Raw genomic sequence first — 24,657 nt, 5'->3', positions numbered from 1 at the left:
GGGGAGAAAAAAACAATAGAGAGGAAGATTGGCAACAGATGTTAGCTCAGGGTGAATCTTTCCCAGCAAAAAAAAAAAAGATAAGAATCCTTATGAAGATAACTTTTAGGTAATCAGGAACAAAATCAGAAGCAACAGGTACATGGGAAACACACATTTTTCAATTTATACTTCCTCATGGTTCTCTTGGATATCCTGTGGAACTGCTTAGAAGACTGAAGAATTTTGTCCCCTAGAAACTCACACTGTTGAAGATCAGCGTGTCTTTGGGCCAAGAACTTCAGGGATTTATCTGTCACTGTTTCTATGAGGTCATCCACCTATGACAGACAGATACAAAGGAATGAAGCCATGTGTTGGAAAGCCTTGTCAAAACCAAAGGGATGGTTTTTTTTTTCTGCGAGATGAGTTTGGGAATTGGACATTTTGCAAGTCCCAAAGTATTATTCTAATTCAAGTCATAGCAAACAGAGCTTGAAAACATACATTTACCACCCAGTGGTAAAGACGATCTCATTTCTTCTCAAAAGATGCCTATGTGCATGCCTTCATTTTAATTGAATTCACTTAATATTTATTAGGAACACAGCATCATCCTAGGTGCCCTTAGGAATCCTTTAGCCACTCTCAGAATGCCTCCCACTAACATTATTTCTTCATGCTAATCATTAATTTCTTCCCATATCCGTGCTGTCTAGCAGGGCTGTGCATTCAGATAAGCCTGGCCCTATGATGCTTTTGAAACTCAAAAATAAAAGCCTTTGTCCACTACCTACATTTGAAGCTTTCCCACTATCAAATCTGATTTTCGGAGGATGTTTTCCATGCTATGTTTCTTTTTTCTAAGCACTGGAAAATGTGGTCTCATTTTTGATGAATACGGAACCTATGATAAAACTGCAAAAACACATCAGATTAGGAAGTACCAACGTTATTTCTATGACGGTGCTTAAATAAGAATTCTCACCCTTGGGACGTTCTCTTATAAACTGAACATTTGCCACATAACAACGTTGAGTTGGAGACCGTATTCATATTATTTTCCACGCCCCATGTATCTCTTTGTGCCCAGAGCTCTCTTTGAAGAGATCTATAGGGTGCAGAGAAATGAGATTGTTTGGTTCTGAAAGAATATACAGTGTCACGAAAAAAGCAGGTCATTCGTGAGGGGAAGACGAAGAAATTGCCTTTGCAGCTGCTGAGCACAGTCAGAGTGTGGGGCTATTGTGGACCAGTGCCCCAGAAAGCTCATTATCACTGGAACCAATTGTTAATTTGGTCTCTTTTCTGCAGGTCTCCTTATTTTCATGGCAGACATATCTCCAAACATAAAAAGAAAGCTCTGGGTTCTTTTCGCCCCATGCCTGATACTTTTCCCACCATCCTTGGCTTGCTGCTTACAAGTCCCTGTCCTAATAGTGTTGCTGTTGGAAATCATCCCTAGGTCATAGCTCCTGGCTAATAAGCCCTTTTGAGTCTTGTTGGGTTCACTCTTCCTTCCCCTTGTGCTTCGTAATTAGCATTAGGACCATTGTGAGACCTACACAAAGTAGGCTGTGGGATCGGATGTGAGTCCTACCCTTTGCCTGATGAGGGAGTTTACAGATGAGCCTGCTGAACCACCGCTTGCCCTGCCAGCTTGCCCAGGCTCAAATGTCACTTGTGGGACCTTCCTGAATCCATCTAAAGTTAGACTCCTCTTTTTTTTTCTGTTATAAAACTCAGTGCTTTCTCCTACAAAGCACTTACCACACTTGGTAATTACTAAGTTATTTCTGTGTTTTTCAAATACAACTATTTGAAAGTCAAATGCCTAGAGGACCCAGGCAGCTTTGGTAAAGCAGGACCATTTGGGGCTGGTGTGAACTGGAGAGAATGTGCTTCTTGCAAAGGGGGCAGCCTCTGCGTATCTCCTGCTGTTGCCAGGAGGAATCGTGGACCTATTTTCCAAATCTTCCTACTTTTCAAAGGAAAGCTGAAAACCCAGATTTTTATTTGAAATATTCTAATTTTTCAATGTGGGCAATTAATTCAAATATAGGTTTGAGAACACTCTGAGAGCCATGCAAAACCCTTCTATAGACAGTTGATAATCTTTGATTTAATGTTTGTTGATGAATAGAAATTCTTAATTTTAATATAGCCAAATGTATCTATCCTTTCTTTTATGGTCAGTGATATGTGTGTTCTAAGAAGTCTTTCTCTATACTAAAGTCATGAAGATATTTTTATTATCCTTCAGAAGGTTTAAGGTTTTACCTTTTCCACGTAGATCTATAAGCCAAACAAGAATTAATTTCTGTATATGTTGTTAAATAGGGATCAAATTTCATCATTTTCCCTATGGGGACACCCCTATAGAGATGTCCACGTCTCCCAGAACCATTTATTCAAAAGATTATCCTTCTCCACTACTCTGTAGTGCCACAGTTTAATGTCTCTCTCCTCTATTAAACTATAAATTCCACAAAACAGGACCATGTCCTTCACAGCCCAGCCCCCAAACCTAGAAATTAATTGCCCAACACATAATAGGAATACAATGAATATGAACCTAGCACACAAGAGGCAAAATTCAAAACTAATATGGCGCACTATGACAGTGATGCTTTAGAGCAGTGCTGTTTAATAGAACTTTCGTGAAAATGGAAATGTTCTTTATCTGTGCTAGCTAAAACTAGCCACATGTGGTTATTGAGCACTTGAAATGTAGCTAGTACAACGGAAGCACTGAGCTTTTTATGTCATTTTAATTAACTTAAATAGTCACACATAGCTATTGGCTACCATATTGGGCTGTACAATTCATACCCAGCATGGTAATTAAGAGTAAGGACTCTAGAGCCAGGGCTTCCTGGATTTGAAGCCTGATTCTGCCACTTATCTGGGCAAATTACTTAACCTCTCAGTGACATCCGTAAAATAAGGATGGAATTACTATCTACCTCATAGGGCTGTTGTAAGGATTATTTGAGCTGATACTTTTAAAGTACTTAGAACAGGGTCTGGAACATAGTCAGCTTTAAGTAAATACTTGTGATATGTAAAATAATAATAAGAATAATTCAGGCTATTAAAAAAAAATAGTCTGAGCAATTTAGGCTCAAATTTACATACCTCCAGGTAAGAACAAGCTTTGGATTGGAGAGTCGTGAATCGTCTAGTGCTGCACTGTCCGTACCATACATGTGGCTAATGGCTACTATATTGGACAAATGTACACCTGCATCCTCAAAGTTCTATTGGGCAGTGCTGGTCTAGTGAATTCCTCTCCACACAGCATGCATGATAGGCCAGATGCTAATATACTAACTTGATATTTGAACAGTTGAAAAAGTTAATATAAAGCTCAAAACTCCATTGTTGCCCAGATTATAGTAGAAGCTGAACCGTTTGAGCTCAAAAGTAGAGGAATTCGACCTGGAAAGCCCACTTTCTGTGCCCTAAATTCTTGGAGAAGAGACATGAGTAGCAGATTTAAAGGCTTTATTATGAGAACTTGGCTTTTACAACATCCCTAAACATTGTCTTATGTATAAGCCTTTAGATGCAAGTTTTTTTTAGCATTTTACCTTTTGCAGTGCTGAGGGAAGGGATGTCACAGATAACCGCTTGGTGGTTCTCTTGGTCTGGAGAAGTGTATTTGCTCGGGTTATTTCCTCGGTCTCTGTTTCTACAACATCAAGCTGTATAGTGGCTTAGAGAGAGGGGAAAAACAAGAACCTGTAAGGATCACAATTATAACGTATTCTTCTTAGAAAATATTCTGAAAAGATGGTATCCCATGCTGCCTCAGTAGCTTTTTTTCTTTGGAGTTAAAAGTAAAAAACGGAGGGGGCCAGCCCGGTGGCACAAGCGGTTAAGTGCGCGCACTCCGCTGTGGCGGCACTGGGTTGGCCGGTTAGGATCCCGGGCGCGCACCCACGCACTGCTTGGCAAGCCACAGCATGGCAGCGTCCCATATAAAGTGGAGGAAGATGGGCACAGATGTTAGCCCAGGGCCAGTCTTCCTCAGCAAAAAAAAAAAAAAGAGGAGGATGGGCAGAGGTTAGCATAGGGCTGATCTCCTCACACACACAAAAAAAGGAAAAAATGGATTTGTTTTTCTGAATCTTATACTTCCTCCTGAACATCTGCCTTTTCTTGGGGTCATGACCTCAGTAGTCACCAACCCATCCTGACAAAGTGTGTACCTCTCTGTCTTTGACACTTCAGTTTTGCTCTCTGTTGCTTTTCCTTTTAACTACTGTGGAATTAGAAAAAGTAACCGTCTAATGTGTAAGAAAATCCCTTGACTATTCGTTGTTGATTGAAGCAAAGTTGAAATCTACTCTCCAGCAATGTGGCTCAAGGCTCATTCACATACCATCTTAATAGTTTTTCCCGTATTCCAGGAGCCATGTGAACCCTGGACTCTCTTTTTTCTTATATCAATTCAATTCTCAACACAATAAACGTATTTATAAGGGAAACTTGAAAACACTACCATAAATCGAAAACCAGTGTCATAAACAGGCATTAAAATTAATATGGTAAAAACAAAACCATGTTATTGCCTGCAGAAGGCACTAAGCTTGAGGGTACTTCCCTTTTTATTAAAAAAGAAAAAGGCAGGAAATGAGACTTTTTCCGTGATGTAGTCAGAGAGATTGACAAGGGCATTGGGGAAAAGGGGTTTGCAGTTTGCTCTGTGTTTCAGTGTCTTCACACTGTGCACAGCACCTAAAATCATCCTGTCCTGCATGAGGTCCGTTGAGGAGGACTTCCCTAGGAGCCATGGCTCCTAATTTCAGTGAATGGCGGCTCCACCTTCAAGGCAGGTGCTCAGCCCAGGGACTCTTCCCTCTCCCCAACTCTCCGCTGTCCCACTCTTTCCCAAATCTTGCAACTTTTACCTACGAATGTTTCTCCCTTTATCTTCCCGGCCCCACTGCCATGGGGAACCCAAGCTAATATCATCCTCTGCCTGAATGAATGTAACAGCCTGTTGATTGTTCTTTCTGGACCTGCCCTTGCCTTTCTCCAATCCAGTCTCTATTCTGCAGCCTGAGCTGTCTTTTTAAATTTTATTTATTTTATTTTCTTCCCCCAAAGCCCCAGTAGATAGCTGCATGTCATAGCCGCACGTCCTTCTAGTTGCTGCATGTGGGACGCGGCCTCAGCATGGCCGGAGAAGCAGTGTGTAGGTGTGCGCCCGGGATCCAAACCTGGGCTGCCAGCGGCGGAGCGCGCGCACTTAACCGCTAAGCCATGGGGCCTGCTCTGAGCTGTCTTTTTAAAATGCAAATCAGATTATATCAATCCCCAGCTTGAAAGTATTTAATGGTTTCTTATCACTCTTAGGAGAAAGTTAAAAATTCTTAATGTGGCTAACAATACTCTTACCACCTTATTCACCAGCTCTCCCAGGCTGGATTACTCTCATTTCTTAACTATGCCCAGTGCTGTCTTGATATCAGTACTTGAACACGCGCTCCCCTCTTCCTGGGAAACTGTTCTCCCCACTCATTCCTTATCTAACTCTAGCTGTCCTTTAGATTTCAACTGAGTTGGCCCTTCCTCAGGGAGGCCTTTCCAGAGCTCCCTCCCCTAAAGTTACAGCACCCAAGATGTGTTTCCATAGCTCCCTGTGCTTCTACTTTGCATCAGGTGTAATTATCTGCATAGTGTTGGAATGTCCCTCTACACTATAACTCCATGAGGACAGGGACCATGTCTGTTCTATCTGCTACTCTATCCCTAATAGTGTGGCTGGCATAGAATAAGCATTTAGCAAATATTTGTTTAAAAAATGTTATGTGGGTCAACAGGGAAGAGCACCCGTCTTTGAGCCACAGCTGAGACAGGCTCATATTGTTTGAGTTGCAGCCTGAGGATGGGCAGGTTTTCTGGAGAAATCTTAGCGTAGAGATTTGTTATTCCAACTAAGATAAAAATAAACCAATGCACACGGATGAGGAGGAGGAATTTGGTCCTCTGTTTCCTGCTGGACTGTCCAACTCCAGCTCCATCAGTATGGAAGCACATCTTCTTTGATATTTTCAACAGAAATAGATAGGTCAATCCATACCAGGTAATTGCTAGATGCTTGGGTGCTTCTATTAGTGACTGCTTTTTCCAGAAGACAGAGTTTGTTTGAAAGGGCAGTCAGCTGGAAGATGTCAGTGTTTTATTTTTTCTAGAAAAAGTATCCGCCAGGTTTATAGCCTTATCACTGTGTAAAATATGAGGTTTTATGTGGATTCTCTACATATACATAAAGGCTGTATATGTTTCCTGATGCTGCACTGTAAAAGACATTAAAAAGCTACAGAGGATATTTAGGGGAGTGAAGTTATTCTGTATGATATTATAATGGTTGATACATGACACAACATGATGAGTTTTCAAACCCATAGATTTGCGCAGGGCAAAAAGTGAACCCTAACATAAACTATGGACTTTAGTTAATAACAATATAATATATATAAATAATATAATAATATATTAATATTGGTTCACCAATTGTAACAAATGTACCAAACTAAGGCAAGATGTTAATAACAGGAGAAACTGTGAGGGTGGGGTAAGGAGATACATGGGAACAAATTCTGTATTTTCTGCTCAATTGTTCTGGTAAACCTAAAACTGCTCTGAAAAATAAGGTCTATTAATTTAAAAAAGCTACAGAGGAGAATGCAAATATTAGTGATATTGTTAGTCATCACTCATAGGACCCCCCCAAAACAGTGTTACTACATTGGAAAAAAGACGTAGTTCAAATGTTGGTTCTTCCACAAAGTACATGGGAAGTAGATTCAATAAAATAAAATGTCCTTTGTGACTTACCAATCATAAATTTTATTCACGGAATTTTCACCACACCCTTCACTGCTGGAAGTAGCCATTTGAAAGGCTGTATCATTACTTTCTCCAGAAACAAAACAAAAAATCCCACTTTAGTTTGATTTTCTAACATATGTGTATGTGTGTATATATATATACATATATATGCCTATGTATGCATATATATTTAAATAAACAACTGGCTTTAGACTGATTAGACCACTAATTAACTGTTCTAGGAGGGACCTCAAAGGCAATCTAATTCAGAGCTTTTCAAAATGTATGTAGATATGAGTCACCTGGGGACCTTTCTAAAATGCAGATTCTGACTCAGGAGACCTGGGTGGGGCCTGAGATTCTGCATTCCAGACGAGCTCCCAGGAGATGCCATACTTTCGGTAGCAAAAAAAAAAAAGAACCCATCCTAATTTCATTATTCCTCTTGGCCTCAACACTGAACCGTATACTGCCTTTGATTACCATTCTGTGACAGCTTTCTCATTCTTGCTTTGGTAAATAACTTGGGCGATGGAAGCTCCTTGACAATTCTAGGCAGAAGACTCTGCATGTTCGAAAGGAGGGTTTCCTTATGGTTAGAGGAGCCCTCTCCACTGGCACTTGTTGGCTTGCTTCTGTAATTGTAGGACAGCATCCTCCCCAAAACAGTCTTCACTTTCTTCATCAAATTTTTATTCTGATTTTGTTGGCTTTCAAGAAATTCCATGTCGTTATCACCGGATGATTCCTCTTTGGGGACAAAACATTTTGTTTTACTAAGTTGGTGGACACAGGTCTATGCCGTCTAAACAAAATAAAAATAATCTGTATTAAGGAAATTGAAAAGTTCAAAATGAATAATTTAAATCATTAAAATCCAAACTGCAAATGTGAACAAATTGTATAATTCCCAAAAATAAAATTGAAGACCAAGAATCAAAGGACAGAAAAATGAAGCCAAAGCAACTACTTGGTGTTTTGCCACCAAACTGTAGCAAGTGCCTTCTGGCCACTATCTCATTTAATCTTCATAGCATGTAGCTTATATTATTATCTTCATTTTGCTAAGGAGTAAACTGAGACATTGAAAGATTAAATTAAATGACCAAGCGTAGAATGCAGATTTTATCCTGGTTTGTGACCGTTAGAATATATTACCTCATATTGGCAAATTGACAATCTTATTTCAATGATTGTTTGAGAGAATTTTTCCTGGATTTGGTGGTTCTAAGGCTACAGTGATGAGAGATGAGCAAGTCTGCTGGGGTGTTAATAAAGAATACAGTCTCCAAGGTCCCATAAATGCTGCATTCACATAGAACACTCATTTAGAGAGAGTAACTCTAAACTCACATTTCCAAAATTCCAAAAAGTCATCTTCCGTCTTCATCGTTTTGGAATATTTTAGTGATAAAAATAGATAACATTTCTTAATAGCTTTCTCTGCGGTAAACACTCTTCTAAGTTCTTCAGGTGTATTATACAATTTAACCCTCATACTATCATCTCTATTTTACAAATGAGGAAATTAAAGCTTGGAAAGATTAAATAACTTATACCCAGACGATCTGATCCCAAGATCTGTGTTACCCTCGGTAGACTGAACATCACCCATTCCATGACACCATTATTTACCTAATATTCTTCCTCAATTAACTGTTTTTTGTTAGTCTCATCCAAAGCAATAATATCCATAAAATCCCAGGGATTTTTAAAAATTAAACTTTATTTCGAGATAATTATAATTTCACATGCAGTCGTAAGAAATAATACAGGGAGATTCTCTGTGTACTCTTGACACAGTTCTCCCCAATGGTAACCTCTTTTTTTTTTTTTTTTAAGATTTTATTTATTTATTTTCCCCCCCCAAAGCCCCAGTAGATTGTTGTATGTCATAGCTGCACATCCTTCTAGTTGCTGTATGTGGGACGCGGCCTCAGCATGGCCGGAGAAGCGGTGTGTCGGTGCGCGCCTGGGATCCGAACCCCGGGCCGCCAGCATTGTAGCGCGCGCACTTAACCGCTAAGCCACGGGGCTGGCCCCAGTGGTAACCTCTTGAAAAACCATAACACACGATCACAACCAGGATACTGACAGTGATACTGTCAAGATACAGAACATTTCTATCACCACCAGGGTCCTTTGTCTCCTATAGCCACACCTGCTTCCCACTGACCCCTGCCTTTACCTTAACCCACGGCAACCACCAAGCTGTACTCCAGGTGTGTTGTGTCCTTTGAAGAATATTATATAAATGGAATCATACAGTTTATAAACTTTTGTGATTTATTTTTTTCATTTAGCATAATTCTCTGGAGATTCATCCAGGTTGTTGTGTATATCAATAATTTGTTCCTTTTTAATTATTGAGTAATATTCCATGACATGGATGTACCACACTTTTTCTAACCATTCACTCATTGGAAGACATTTGGGTTGTTTCCAGTTTGGGGCTGTTATGAATAAAGCTGCTGTAAATATTTGTGTACAGGTTTTTGTGTGAACATAAATCTTCATTTCTCTGAGTGAAATCCCAGGTTTTATATTATATTATGTCATGTTATATTTATAATACATGTAATATATATTTCTAATGTGGATGTAAATAAATTCATGACTATTAAAAAATGTTCTTCATACACTACAGAAAATATCTCGAGTACCACCAGTAGCACGTGTACCATCCTCCAGGAAAACACTGTTCTAAACTGGACTTAAATCATTCAGCTTCTTTGTAATTATACAGGGGAAGTAGTTCAGCAAGAGCCCAGGCACTGGAGTTAAATGGTCTTGGCTGAACCTAGCACCACACTTTCTAGCTGTGTGATCTTGGGCATGTTATTTAACCTCTATAAGCTTGGGTTTTCTCATTTGAAAATGCGTATACTAGTCTCAGAAATGTGCAAATAAAAGGAAATAATTTATGGGCTTGGAACCTAATAAAACATTCAGTAAATGAAAGCTTTTATTCCCATGCAGATCAGATCCGTGTGGGAAAAATATAAAATGCAAGGGAGACTTCAGGGGCTAGCAGCCTCCCTTTTGGGACTGGGACATAGAGTTCTGCCAGTTGTACACACAATTTCTAAGGGGGGGCTATTCACATTTAGTCATTATAGTAGCATATAGTTATTATAATTACTTTCTAGCAGATGGCAGTAAAATGTCCTGAAGAAGGAATGGCATTTTCTAATGCACCCGAAGATCGTTTATGGGCTAGGATTAATCCCCCATGGAACCCTCTGAGAATCTCTGCAATATTTCATTTTGTCCATAAAAGTTCAGAAGTTTGGTCTTTGATGCTTCAGGCCTCATGCATATGTCTTGTACATGTCTGAGCTATCACTCATGAACCTGGTAAGAAAAAAGCCCAAAGAAATTGGAAAATAAATCATCTCACTGACTTTCCAGATTAAAGTGTATTATGTTTGGAGTATTTCATGCTTGTCTTTATGGTTTTGCCATTGGCGAGAAATAAGGTATCAGGTATAAGATAGTTTTAAGGTTACACTAAAGAGCATGCACATGGGTGAAGTACAATTAGTACATATCTCAGCAGCCAAAATTGCTGGGAAAGGGAACAGAAAGCGTTGATCACTGACTCATCTTGAAGAATATGCTACTGAACTTTCAAAATAATAGTATTTGCGTGGTACACGTGATGGCTAAAATTCTGAGACTGAAATATCAACTTAATATCAGTGCTTATTTTAGTATCATATGCCACATTAAATTCAAATTCAGGTGGAAAGGAAAGGTTTTCCACATTACAATTAAGACTTTTCTGACGACAAAATGAGGCTTCCATTGTGGCACTAGGCTACCTGATCCAATGTATAAATGCAGTCCCCTCCTCCTTTCATCCATACGGAGACTTCGTTTCTAAACGCAGTGCTTAAAAAGAGATGCTACCCTTTCTAATCATCACGGTGAATATTGTTCAATGCAAAATCCAAAGACTCTCACTGAACAGAAAAGAAAATGAGCCCCAATTACCTGCCTTTGAATCCCGTTCCTTTTGAATGAGCCATATTTCTTTCTGGGTTGCTGAAATCTTCAGTACCGGCCAGCTCCTCCATAAGCAGCCTTAAAGGGCTCTGGTAGATATAGTTGAGGGCGGTCCATCACTGTCAACTTCATCTGTAGTAGCTGTCTTGATTTCTTTAGTTCTTGAGCTCACAAACTTCAAAACAAAATCATCCAGTGACTGAGGCACTTTTAACTTCTGGGCTGTTTGGGGTAAAGTACGTAGGAAATTTTTGGAATCTCTCCCTTATTCCTTTCCAGGTGTTAGAGACATCGTTGGTGGGACTGGCCCTGTTGACCACTTCACAGAATTCGCCAGTGATGCATTTGACAGAGTGGTGGGAAATTCCGTTGGACTTGGTGGAACACGTATTGTAGATTCCTGGGCAAGGCAAATGCAGAAAAAGTGACCTGCTTGTCTAACCACCGCCATTTGAGTTGTTAATAAAATAATCACATACCAATTGATTATCACATTCAGATGGGCATGTTTGAATTCCAAAGAGGAAAGAACCTATAGGAAAACCAATGATCTCAGCTTTTGTTAGATCTCTCAACTATAGCTGATGGATACTCTCTCTGGCTTGGGGGACACCCGTGAAAAGGCCAGTTATTATTCGGCCTTCTCACAGCACACCCCAAAGGCTATTTTAGTATATCTTGGAATTCTGTAGCGGTTTCTCAAAGCATATGGCTGAAAAAGTTGAGTACCTGGTCCACACCTCCCTTCCAACATTTCCCTGTTTATTTCATGGAGAAGAGCAAATTCTGGCTGAGTTGGAACTTCTCACCACAAGGTGGCAGCAGACACTAGGATTTATTCCCATCACTCTGGCACCTGGAGTTTTTCAGTCTGAAATAGACTAGATGTTAAGAAAGAAAACTGGAGCAAAGTGTTGGGAGATACAAGAATTACTCTACTTTCTCTGTACTCATCAGTAATCATGAGCATGCTTCTCAAACTTTCATGTGCACACAAAGTACCGGGGAATCTTATTAAAATGCAGATTTCGATACCCACTTCCCCTCACTCAAAGACCCTCACTTTGAGTAGTGAGGGTCTTGTATGTTCCAGTACTGGAGGAAAGAGCTTAAAAATGATCAAGAATGAAATTTATAACTGAGGAGTTAAGAAGGTGGTTTTGGGAGTTACACCTGGGTTCTTGTTCCAGCCCAGCCCTCTGGCCTTAGTCAATTCACTTAACCTATCTGTGCTTGTTTTCTCATCTATAAAGTAGGGATAATAATAGCACCCAAGCCATAGGAGAGTGGGTGCAGGGGGTTCTTTGAGAAACACTGAAATACATACCTGATGTGCGTTAGCCGAATGGGTGTAGGGTTCTACCTGGTCTGCTTTTCCTCACTTGTTGGAATCCCCAGAGCACAGTAAATAATAGGTGCTTGAATGGAGGAATAAATGAACAAGCATTTTCTTTCACCACAGGCCAATTATTTTAACTCCATTATTGGAATAGTTATCCTAAACCTATTGTGTTTTGTCAAATATCTGGATGAATGGGATCAATTGTACTTTAGGAAAAGAGAGCTCATGTTAATTTGTGTATGTGTCTGTGTTTGCACATGTCTGTGAATGTGCAAGTCTGTGGGTGGGTGTGTGTAACCGGCTGGAACATCTGCTGTTTTGGCTTCTGTGACAAGATGCACGGGTTCTCCAAGGAGTCTTGGAGCAGGTGATGGAGCTCGAGCGAGGGAACAGGGAGCAGAGCGAGGAGAAGAGCTGGGGGCACGGACAGACGCTGATTTTGAGCCAGATCCACTTTTAAATTCTAGCTCCGCCCCTTACAAGCTGTAGGTACGTGGGCAAGTGAAAAAACTGCTCTGAACCTCCATTTCCTTATCTTATCAAATAGGGATAGTAACTGCTACCTTCCAGGGATGCGTCCCTCTCCCATGGTAACTATGCAGTTACCGGGAAATTATTTGAATGCCTAGTGGCTGCTGGTGGTACTCCAGGCACCTGGGACACTGCAGTGAACAAATCACACCAAGTCTCTGACCTAATCTGACTTAAAATGTGGTGGAGAGGCTGATAACAAACAAGAAAACAGATTAACTTCGGCCAGTGGGAAGAGCTACGAAGAAAGTAAAAGAGGATGATAGGACAGAGTTACTGAGGGTGAGGGCCAATTTTAGATGAGGAGTCGGGGAAGACAGGCCAGCCTGATGAGGTTACTGGATCTGAGAGCTGAACAGAGAAAAAGAGTCAGTCGTGTGAAGGTCTGTCTGTTCCAGGCAGATGAATCAGCAGGTATCAAAGCCCTAAGATGGAAAGAGCCTGACGTCTTTGAAATGTATAAGATAGTCAGGGTGGCTGCAGCAAAGAGATGGATGTATGTGATGAGCTGGAGAGAGAGGCAGGCCCAAACCTGCTCGATCCTACAGAACAAATGAAAGATTATGGTCTCGATCTTCAGAGCAATGGAGAATTATTAAGGTTTTTTTTTAATCATTAAACATTTTTTAAAATTGTGGTAAAATATACATCATATAAAATTTACCATTGTAACCTTTTTTTTAGGTGAGGAAGATCAGCCCTGAGCTAACATCTGATGCCAATCCTCCTCTTTTTGCTGAGGAAGATTGGCCCTGGGCTAACATCCGTGCCCATTTTCCTCTACTTTATACGGGATGCCGCCACAGCATGGCTTGATGAGCAGCGCATTGGTGTGCGCCCAGGATCCCAACCTGCGAACCCTGGCCGCCAAAGAAGAGTGCGTGCACTTAACCGCTGTGCCACCAGGCCAGCCCCCATTGTAACCATTTTTAAGTGTACAGTTCACTGGTATTAAGTACATTCACACTGTTGTGCAACCATCACCACCATCCATCCCCAGAACTTTTCTCATCTTGCAAAACTGACACTCTGTACTCATTACACAATAACATCCCATGCCTCCTGTTGCCCTACCCCCCGCCTCTGGCCACCAACATTCTACTTTTCTGTTTCTATGAATTTGATAAGGGTTTTTAAGGAGCTAGTCAATATATATTTATTCTGGGCAATGGGGATTCAGCATTGAACAAAACGACTGGAATCCCTGCCCAGGAATTACATTCTAGTAGAGGAGACAGACACCAAACATGTTAACAAATAGATAAAGCATTTCAGGCACTGGTAAGGAATGTGATGAAAAAACTAGGAAAACATGGTAGACAGTGCGTGGAAGTGGGTGCTTCTGCCAGAGAAATCAAGACAGACCTCCTGACGATGTGATATTTGAGTTGAGACATTTCATGTTGAAAAGGAGACAAACTATGGTCAGCTCTGGAAGAAGAAGTATTCCAAAGATGGAAAACCACCAGAACAAAGGTTCTGAGGCAGGTGGGAACTAGGCCATGTTTGAGGGCAGAAAGTAGACCAATGTGGTGGGAACATAGGTGACAAGGGAAGGCAACCTTATGCTTGTGTTTTAAAAAGATTGCTGTGTGCAGCTTGGAAAATGCATCGAAGAAGAAAAAGTATGGTTGTTGAAAAGTCATTAGGTAGGCAATTGGTCCAGGCTGGAGACGATGGTGGTTAGGAGTAGAGTGAGATAGACGTGTATAGATTCAGGAAATATTTAGGAGGTATAATACTGAAATGAACTGAGTATGGGGGAGTGAGTAGAGAGAGGGAGATACTAGACTGGGAAGTTAAGTTGTTGCAGTAGCTCCAGTGTGAGATTGTAGTGGTTTAACTAAGTAGGGGTAATGGAGCTAAAGAGAAGGGCACCAATTCAAGAGCCCCATAAGTCTACTTTTCTTTTCAACTTGGAGTCTTACCCATACCATCATTTCCTGAACATTTGTAAATGTCCCTCTGAACAGCCTAAAAGCCAGAGCAGGGCAAAGTCTGGTCAAAACACAATCTCCCTTGTTCCCAACATTATCCTTCTGTTGAACACATCTGAGACGGCTTAATCCTATTTAGGTAACCATAACAACAGTTAACGCCTATTGAGAGAGCAATTGATTGAAACCACCAAGTCAGAGATTGCAAACACGAATGCCTGTAGGAGCCAGGCAGGTAAAGGTAAGAAGCTGTGGGGTGTCATAGGGAGGGGTGGGAACTGCGGTAAACTGTAGAGTGCTGGACCAATCAAATGCTCTTGAACTTCAAAATTTTTAAGAAGACTCATGCATTTAAAAAGTGTGTCTGTGGGTCATATTTAGCCTGTGGGTCACCTATTTGTTGCCCAGAGATCTTTTTATGTAAACTCTGCATTCAGCCAGCCAGGTCTTTCCCGTCAGTTGTCCTAAAGCTGATTTCCCCCCAAGTTTTAACTTAAACGCATTAACTTGCACTCTATTGGCTTTTGGCCAATTATTAAATTGTTTTTGCATCTTATCTGTACCTAGTTGCATACTAACCTCACCTAGCAACTTGTGAACCCTTTGAAAACTTGGTAAACAGCGATTCTGGATCTTATTCCAAGTCTGGGAATGATAAACACATAGAACAGGGCAGGACAATGAGCCTTAGTGACCCGGAGTCATTTTATAACTGAATCCTTTTGAAAATGAATGAGTCTAGCAAGTTGATTATTCCCTGAAGAGTCCCCACTAATTCTGGCCACCCCAGATTTGTCAAGGCGTAGGAAGCCTTTGCATGTAGAGGAATATGAGTTGAGGACTTTTTCTCCTTGCTCAAGCAAATCTCCTTACTGAAGCTTTTGCTTTTTGAGAGAAGGTGTCACTTTACAGTTCACTTAGCAATTGTGTCATGAGGAAGTGTATACAGTGTGCCTAGAGACGGAATATTTCTCCAGAGAAGGCTCCTCACCAAGAGGATGCCACTCCCTAGAAGTCAGTGAAGGCACCGGCTAGAGCCAAACGTCTCTGAAACACAAGAGGCTTTCATGTAAATGACGCCTTTCTTTCATTTGCTGTTTGTGTTGGTTGCTGCCCCAGGTTGGTATCAATAACTTTGGACTCTTATCATAGTGCTTTGAAATAACCATTTGGCTTGCTTTTGTTCTCTTTAGTAACTTCTCAGTGTTGGTCTTAGAAGTTGTCCAGTGCTCTGGGCTGTGCCGCATTGGAAAGTCTACATTTCAATCAAAATATCCTCTGAGATGCAATTGATATGAGTGTAAGTTGGTGCAAGTTCTTTGGAGGGCAATTTGGCAATATCTACCAGCATTTGAAATCTGCGTAGTCTCAGAGCCAGCATTCCATCTCTGGGAACCTATTGTACAGAAATATTCACATAATGGCGTAAGGATATATGTAGGTTTACTTGTAATAGCAAAAACTAGAGGAAACCTGCACATCTATCAAAAGAGGATTAAATAAATAGTCCTACAGACAGACATACTATGCATGTTGGAGCCATTCAAAGAAGGAGGCAGATCTGTGTGTTCTGATGTGCAGGTAAAAGGTAATTCATGGTGTACTGTGGATTGAAGACAGGATGTCCTAAAACTATGAACACAAGAAGATCTCTTTAAAAAACCTATCTATATTCACATGCTGATAAGCATAGAAAGTTCTGAAAGAATACATACCAAAGATTTAACAGTGGTTATCCTTCGAGATTGAGAGTGAGAGTGGTGGTAGAGCAGCTTAGGTGGGGAGGAATAAGTAGGTTAATTTTTTTTTTTTTTTTTTTTGTGAGGAGGACAAGCCCTGAGCTAACATTCAACGTCAATCGTCCTCTTTTTTTTTTGCCGAGGAAGACTGGCCCTGGGCTAACATCCATGCCCATCTTCCTCTACTTTATATGGGACACCGCCACAGCATGGCCTAACAAGAGGTGTGTCGGTGCGTGCCGGGGATCTGAACCGGCGAACCCCGGGCCGCCGCAGCGGAGCGCGAGCACTTAACTGCTTGCGCCACCGGGCCGGGCCCTCGATTTAAATTTTTTTACTTTATATTGTTTGATTTTTAAAAAATGAGCATGTTGGGCCCAGCCCGCTGGCGCAAGCGGTTAAGTGCGTGCGCTCCGCTGCGGCGGCCCGGGGTTCCTGGTTCGGATCCCCGGCACGCACCGACGCACTGCTTGTTAAGCCATGCTGTGGCGGTGTCCCATATAAAGTAGAGGAAGATGGGCACGGATGTTAGCCCAGGGCCAGTCTTCCTCGGCAAAAAAAAAGAGGAGGATTGGCGTTGAATGTTAGCTCAGGGCTTGTCCTCCTCACACACACACACACAAAATGAGCATGTCTACACTAAAAAAATGAAACCCAAGAATTTAAAAATCGGGGAATTTAAAAATTACCCAAATTTTGAATGCATAATACTAACACATTGGTTTAAGTGATTTTTTTTCCTCGCTGTTGCATGGATTGATTTCATAAAATAACTCAATTGATGAGTTTAGCCACTTGCTTTAGAATCAGTCACTTCTAGAATTGAATAAAAGCCAAACTATCATTATTGCCAAAAAAGTCATGTAAAATATGTTTAATATTCTAAGAATAAATGATGAATATCCTAAAACTGAAAAAGCTCTCTGAGATAATCTCCAGCTTCTTAGTTAGGCATGATTATACTTGATATTTCCAATTAAAATAAATGATAATATTTGCAAAGATAACAAGAAACTTCCAGAGCTGCACCGCCCAATATGGTGACCACCATCCACTTATGATTATAAACCACTTGAATGTGGCTAGTCTGAATTGAGATGTACTGTAAGTGTAAAATACATACTGGATTGTGAAGATTTCATATGAATAAAAGAATGTAAGATATATTATTAACATTTAAAAATTTTGATTACATTTTGAAATAATAATACTTTAAGTGCATTGGGTTAAATAAAATATAATATTAAAATTAATTTTACCCTTTTTTATACCCTGTTTTTAATGTGGTTACTAGAAATTTTAAAATTACATACTAGAAAGGGCTATTCTGTAGTCCTAGAAATTCTGTAATAGAATCTTTCTTAAGGCATGGAATCCTCTACTTCAGTCCACTGCTCCTGTTTTGCATATGCATCAGTCTTTCATCAACTCAGTAGGTGGGATATTTAGTAAAGTAAGTATATAATGAAGTCTCAGAAAGATTTTATTTCAATTTAATTTGTTCTATTTTGCTTTTTTTGTGTATTTGGGTGAATATTTTTATCTTAAACCTGGGGTAACAAACTAGAGACTCTCAGATGCATTCGGTGTACAAGACGTTTTGAATATCAGAAGATTTCACATAAAAGTCCTCACTCTAGGAGCCTCACAAAAAATAAGATCTGGCAACTCAGTCTACATTCCCATATGGGCTGAGTAGTGGCTGCCCCATTAGGTGGGAACAAACTTTTGTTTCACTGCAGTCCCCTCTACTCCCTGATGTCCCACACTCAGTGGTTGGGCATTATTTTACAATCTCCATTAAAGAAATTCAACTAGTTTTTTCAAATCTCCTCTTGTCCTTGGGTACAAAGATGTAGCCTCTCAGTCTCCATCATTCTATGAAGTCACACGCCAGCATTTTAACATAGCTTTAAGTATTTTTTCACAATTTCTCCCTATGAACCAGCTATGGGCCTACCATTATTTTTATCCTTTTTATTTTGACTTATTGATTTAATTTCAGAAAGTGGAGAGTTTATTATGGAACTATTTGAACAAGAAATGCATAATAAAATGCCAACTCTACTTATGTAAAAAACAATTGGTTAATATGCTCTGAAAAGTATTGTCCTCTTTCCTAGAGATTATTGTATGTTCAAGGTATTGAGCTGTTTTTCAGAATACAGCTTTAGTGGAAAACTAAGTATTCCCAAATTTCTCAGCACATAAAAATATATTGAAGAAAACTGAAAATCAATTCATTCTTTAATGTGATGGCAACGAGGCATCATCAAATGCAGAAGCCAGCATGGATGTGGCCCAACCTGCAGAGCTAAATAGAAAATCTGAACCAATGGAATGACATACAGCTGCAAGTTTTCAAGTGCATACAGTGTCACAAAATAATGAGGTCTTGAAGAATAGGTCAATAGTACCTAATTGATTTACTTCAGTTAGCAAAAAAGAATCATTTTCCTCATTCGTTTATTCACTTATTCATTCAACAAATATTTATTAAGTGCCTGTTATGGCCAGACAGTGTTCTTGGTCCTGGGGACACAGTGGGGACCAAACAGATGAAGGTCCCCAATTTCACGAAGCTTGTATTCAAAGTGGGAGGGAAGAGGTAGGAAATAAACATATAATATAAGTAAACAAAATAATAAAAATAAAGAAATAATATATGAAATTTCATAATTTTCATCTGCAGGAATAGGAGATGTTGCTTCTTTATATAAGGGCAGCCTGGGAAGATCTCTCTGAAACAGGGACATTATATCAGAGTCCTAAAGGAAGTAAATAAATGAGACGTGGATATACAAGGAAGACGCATTTTGGACAGGGAGTATGGTAAGGACAAAGGCCTTGAGGCAGGACCTGCTTGAGGTGTTTAAGGAACAGAAGGGCTTGTGTGGCTGGAACAGAGGGAGTGAGGGCAGCAGTGTTGGACTACGAGACCAGTTAGATAAAGGGGGACTTATCTATCATGTGGGGCCTGGAGGCCAGCATCCGAACTTGGCTTTCACTCAGTGTGAGATGAAAAGCTGTTGGAGGATTTTGAGAAAAGCAGTGATGTTCCCTGATTTTAGTTTTAGTATATTGTCACCTCCACTATGGGTAGCTCAATCATGGAAAATGTGTTTATTGATGTTTTCTAACATAATCTAAATAACCCCTGTATTATTTTTCTTTTGCTGCTATAACAAATTACCACAAACTTGATGGTGCCTTAAGACAACATAGATTTATGACCTTATAGTTCTGTGGTTAGAAATCCAACATGGGGGCCGGCCCGGTGGCTTAGCAGTTAAGTGCGCGTGCTCCGCTATTGGCGGTCAGGGTTAGGATCCCGGGCTCGCACTGACGCACTGCTTCTCCGGCCATGCTGAGGCTGCATCCCACATACAGCAACTAGAAGGATGTGCAACTATGACATACAACTATCTACTGGGGCTTTGGGAGGGAAAAAAAAAAAGAAGGAGGATTGGCAATAGATGTTAGCTCAGAGCCGGTCTTCCTCAGCAAAAAGAGGATTAGCATGGATGTTAGCTCAGAGCTGATCTTCCTCACAAAAAAAAAAAAAAAAATGAAGTCCGACATGGGTCTCACTGGGCTAAAATCAAAGTATTAGCATGGCTACGTTTTCTTTTGGAGCCTCTAGGAGTGAATCCATTTCCTTGCCTTTTCCAGGTTCTAGAGGCCACCCACATTCCTTGGCTCATTATCGCCTTCCTCCATCTTAAAAGCTAGCAAAATCGCATCTTTCTGACCATTCTTCACATCTCCTTCTGACTGATTCTCCTCTTCTGCCTCCCTGTTCCACTTGAAGGACCTTTGTGATTATGTTGGTCTCATCCACATACCCAGGATAATCTCCCCATCTCAAGACCCTTAACTTAATCACATTTGCACAGTTCCATGTGCCATGAAGGTAACATATTAAGAAGTTGAGAATTAGAAAGTAGACATCTTTGGGACAGGGCCATTATTCTATTACAACATCCAAGCCTCATACTTTGCTAAATAAACACAATCCTCTACCCCAACATACACATATACTCTTAATAGAATGCAAATTTCAGCTCTGGAGAAAAAATTATGAATAAGACTTTGAGACACTATTCTGGAGGGGAAATCAATGAACAGAAATCAAATTTTTCCATTTACAAATTTCATGTTTCAGAATTTTTCAGATCATTTCTTAAGCAGAAAGGCTGTACTGTGACCTAAAGTACACATTTAGAAACAGAAGGAAATTTGTTGATATAGGAAAGAGTATGGTGAAGGTATTGATGACTGGAGAGAGGCTTGCAACTATCTTTAGAAACAGATTCATGAAATCACTGAGAGTCAAGACAGGCTCCTTGGATAGAGACCAATAAAAACAAAAAGAGCCAGCCCTGATGGCCTGGTGGTTAAAGTTCAACGCACTCTGCTTAGGTGGCTGGGGTTAGGTTTCTGAGCGCAGAACCATACCACTTGTCTGTCAGTAGCCATGCTGTGGCAGCAGCTCACATAGAAGAACTAGAAGGACCTACAACTAGAATATACAACTAGGTACCAGGGCTTTGGGAAGGGAAAAAAGAAAAAAAAAAAAAAAGAGAGGAAAATTGGGGACAGATGTTAGCTCAGAGTGAATCTTTCTCAGCAAAAAAAATAAAAATTAAAAAACAAAAGAAGAAACATTAATTCTCTAGCACTTGAGTGCAAGAAGACCTCATCCAGCAAGAAGGTGCAGGTGTGGCAGATGCAAGCTGGGCCTGTGTGCATTGAAATAAGAAGAGCTGAAGGGATATGGGTGGGTCACTCACAGTGCCTGCTTCATTCCTCCTCCTGGATACATCACGCTTCCTATTAGACTGGGACTGCCCGGCTTAGGAGAGAAAAAGCAGGTACCAGGTCCTGTTCATCATTGTATAAGAGCATATATATGTTCTCTTACTGTGAATGGCCATTGCAATATTCACCACATTTTGTAAAATTGCAAAAAATGATTCTATAACAGTATCCGGCCTGCCTCCTTAGCACTTAATAATTGCTTGACCCACTAAACTGGAACAGAGTTTTAATTTGAGAATGGAGATGCAACTAAATTCAGGGTACTATCTTTTTTGTGTGTGTGTGAGGAAGATCAGCCCTATGCTAACATCCATGCCAATCCTCCTCTGTTTTGCCGAGGAAGATTGGCCCTGGGCTAACACCCGTGCTCATCTTCCTCCATTTATATAGGACACCGCCACAGCATGGCTTGACAAGCGGTGCATCGGTGTGCACTCGGGATCCGAACCCGGGCCGCCAGCAGCGGAGGGCGCGCACTTAACCACTACGCCATGGGGCCGGCCCTGGGCACTATCTTAATCTTTGCTTTTTCCAAACCAGTTTTCAGAGTCTAGCTTTAGTCCATCTTAGCTAAAATCTTCACCATAAAGAAAAGGCCCTGCTAAAATTAGGGGGAGGAGAGAACAAATAAACGAAGGGGAAAGATAGAAAACAGAATCAAAGTAGGCCAGCCCAGTAGGATGTATAATGTCTTTTGTCTCTGAGTGCATTGTGACTTTGAGCATTGAGTAATTTTCTGACACTGCAGGGTTAGACAGAAGTTGTATGGAATAACGTCATTTAAGGAATTATTTTTACCCACATTTCATGCATCATGTCTAATAAAACTTACAATGAATTGATGTAAAAAGAAATCTTACATTTTTTATGAGAGTGAATGACAAATCTTTATTAAAATAATGGCCAATAATCCAAACCACTTATCTCTTAGATACAGTGATCTGTTCCCGACCTAGTTTAGCCAAAGAGGCTTCTTATCAAGCAACAGTTGACTTCTAGCTTCAGAGAAGATGAATTGCTTGCCCAAGTGGTCATATGGTCAGTAAGAGTCAGAACTGGGATCTAAGTCAAGGTCTGCTTGATTCAAAAGTCCATTCCTGATGTGGTCCCTCTCCTTCCTCCATGGAGCTATTGCTATCAGTCTGGTGAGGGCCTTCTCAAAATTTGAAATTCTGAGGACTTGTGCTCTTCCCAATTTTTACCCTAAAGAACTTCACTCTGAATCATGAACTCATCTCCATCATTTAAGAGTATGTGATTTGGATCCAGCAAGTTTGGGATTCAGATCCTGCCTCTACCATTTATTAGCTGTGTGATTTAAGGCCATTTGGCCTCTCTGTGCCTTAGTTTTCTTATGTGCAAAATGGAAGTGATAACAATAATACCCCTCACCCTAGAGTTGTTGGGAGGATTAAAAGAAAAGTACCATAGACTGGGTGGCTTAAATGACAGACATTTATTGTCTCACAGTTCTGGAGGCTGGCAATCTGAGATGAGGGTGACAGCATGGTCAGGTTCTGGTGAAGGCTCTATTCCTGGCCTTCTTTCTTTGTTTTCACATGGCAAAGAGGGAGAGAGAGAGAGAGTGAGCAATCTTCCTCTTCTTATAAAGCCCCAGTCCTACTGGATTAGGGCCCCACCCTTGTGACCTCATTTAACCTTAATTATATCCTAAAGATCCTATCTCCACATACAGTCACATTGGAGGTCAGAGTTTTAATATAAGAATTTTGGGGGGACACAATTCAGTCTATGGCATTCTGCTTAGGCCCATAATTCTAGGGCTCTAATCCAAATGTTAATCTCATTCAGATACACCCTCACCGACACATCCAGAATGTTTGTCCAAATGCCTGGGAGCCTTGTGGCCCAGTCAAGTTGACACATAAAATTAACCATCACAGTCTCTAACCAAGAGTCTTGTGCCTTCTGCCAGTGTCTGTGAAACTGTGGTAGGCTAACTTGTTAGCTTATATGTATAGTAAGTTCTCAGACCCTTCACAGTTTTGATGATTCTACCAAGCCAACACAACTGATTTTAAGACTTTTAATAAAAAAGGAGCTTTAAGTATTTATCCTATTTTTCCTTTTTGGTTTTAAAATATTAAAGAGGTTGGGAAGTATTACAGAAATCTTGATAAAAAAGTAAAATTTTGTCATCTATAAAATTGGGATAAGAACAACAGCTGCCTCCTACGCAGTATTATATACATCAAGTGCTTAGAACAGTGTCTGGTATTCAATCAGCACTATATCAGTGTTAGTTACATCGTTCTAATGGTGATCTGGGCTAGATAAAGGTTGGCCCAAAGAGCAGTTGTAACCCAGAGGAGAAATCCAAACTGAGAAGGCTTGGGAGAGGCTCTGGCAAGGAGCTAACACTCCTTCAAATGACTCAAGAAAAAGGGCATTACTTCAGAGGAAACAGCATCAGTAAAAGCCTAGAAGCATCAAAATATGGCATCTCACACAGACCAAGTATCAGTGTGGCTGGAAGAGTATGAGGGAGGAGGTGGCCAGAAGTGAGACACAAAAATGTACGTGGAATCACATCCTGAAGGGGTCTGTACATCTCAGACTTCACCTTCCAGCAAGCAGTTTCCCCAGTACACTGTCTCCTTGGCTTGGATGGCCTGATCTTTGCTTCTCAAGGTTTAAGATTCAACTGGGGCTTCCCCTTCTCCAGTTGGCCATCCCTGAAATCCTCAGTCAAAGTTAACTTCTTTTCCCCTGTGAAAAGAAGCATTTTTCTGGTTGAAAATAAGAGAAACCTAACCCAAACTGACTTAAGCCAAAAAAGGATTTGTTTAAAATCTGAACTTTCCAAGAAAGTAGATCTGATATTACTTCAGGTACAGCTTGATCCATAATTCAAATAATGTGATAAGGACTTGGTTTCTTTCTGGTTTTCTCTGTATGGTTATATTCTCAGGTAGGCTCTCTCCACATGACTGCAAGATGGTTGCCAACAATGGCCAGACTACATCCTCCAGGTTCATTTCCCAGCATTCCATTCAAAAGTCCTGAGATTCAATCTGATTTGTTTGGTTTGGGTCATGTGTTCATTCTGAACCAATCACTAAGGCCAGTGGAATGAGATGTGATGACTGACTTAAAGTTGGGTCATTGCCTCTCACCCTGGTTGGGACCACAGTCCCACTAAGACTACTGGAGAAAGAGGTGGAATCACAAATAAAAATCTAGACTCAAAAAGTGGGACGGTTGCCAGAAGGATAAGAGAAAATATTGGGGTGGTAGATAAATTTCCACCATAGGCTCGATCACACTTATTATACTGTATTACCATTTGCTGTACAGATATTGGTCTCCCCAACTAGACTGGGGGTTTCCTGAGGGCAAGTGCCTGGTCTTATTGATCTTTGTGTGCCCAGTGCCTATCATAGTACTTGACACATGGTAGGTGCTCAGGAAAAGTTCAGTGAATGAATGACTGCTT

The 24,657-nt window shown here is 40.6% G+C and overlaps 1 protein-coding gene across 1 annotated transcript; it reads right to left on the bottom strand.

Annotated features, from left to right (window-relative positions):
- Positions 1-125: 125 nt before the first annotated feature.
- C2H3orf49 (chromosome 2 C3orf49 homolog) lies at positions 126-7,985 on the bottom strand. Its single transcript, XM_058567786.1, is given in 6 exon segments — positions 126-320; positions 773-886; positions 3,573-3,697; positions 7,306-7,584; positions 7,587-7,627; positions 7,981-7,985. Coding segments are annotated over 6 exon segments (759 nt in total).
- Positions 7,986-24,657: the final 16,672 nt, after the last annotated feature.

The sequence above is a fragment of the Diceros bicornis genome, chromosome 2 (genome assembly GCF_020826845.1).
Source record: "Diceros bicornis minor isolate mBicDic1 chromosome 2, mDicBic1.mat.cur, whole genome shotgun sequence".
Classification (NCBI taxonomy): Eukaryota; Metazoa; Chordata; class Mammalia; order Perissodactyla; family Rhinocerotidae; genus Diceros; species Diceros bicornis.
The sequence above is the reverse complement of the archived record's forward strand: the minus strand, read 5'-3'. Positions and strand labels throughout refer to the sequence as shown.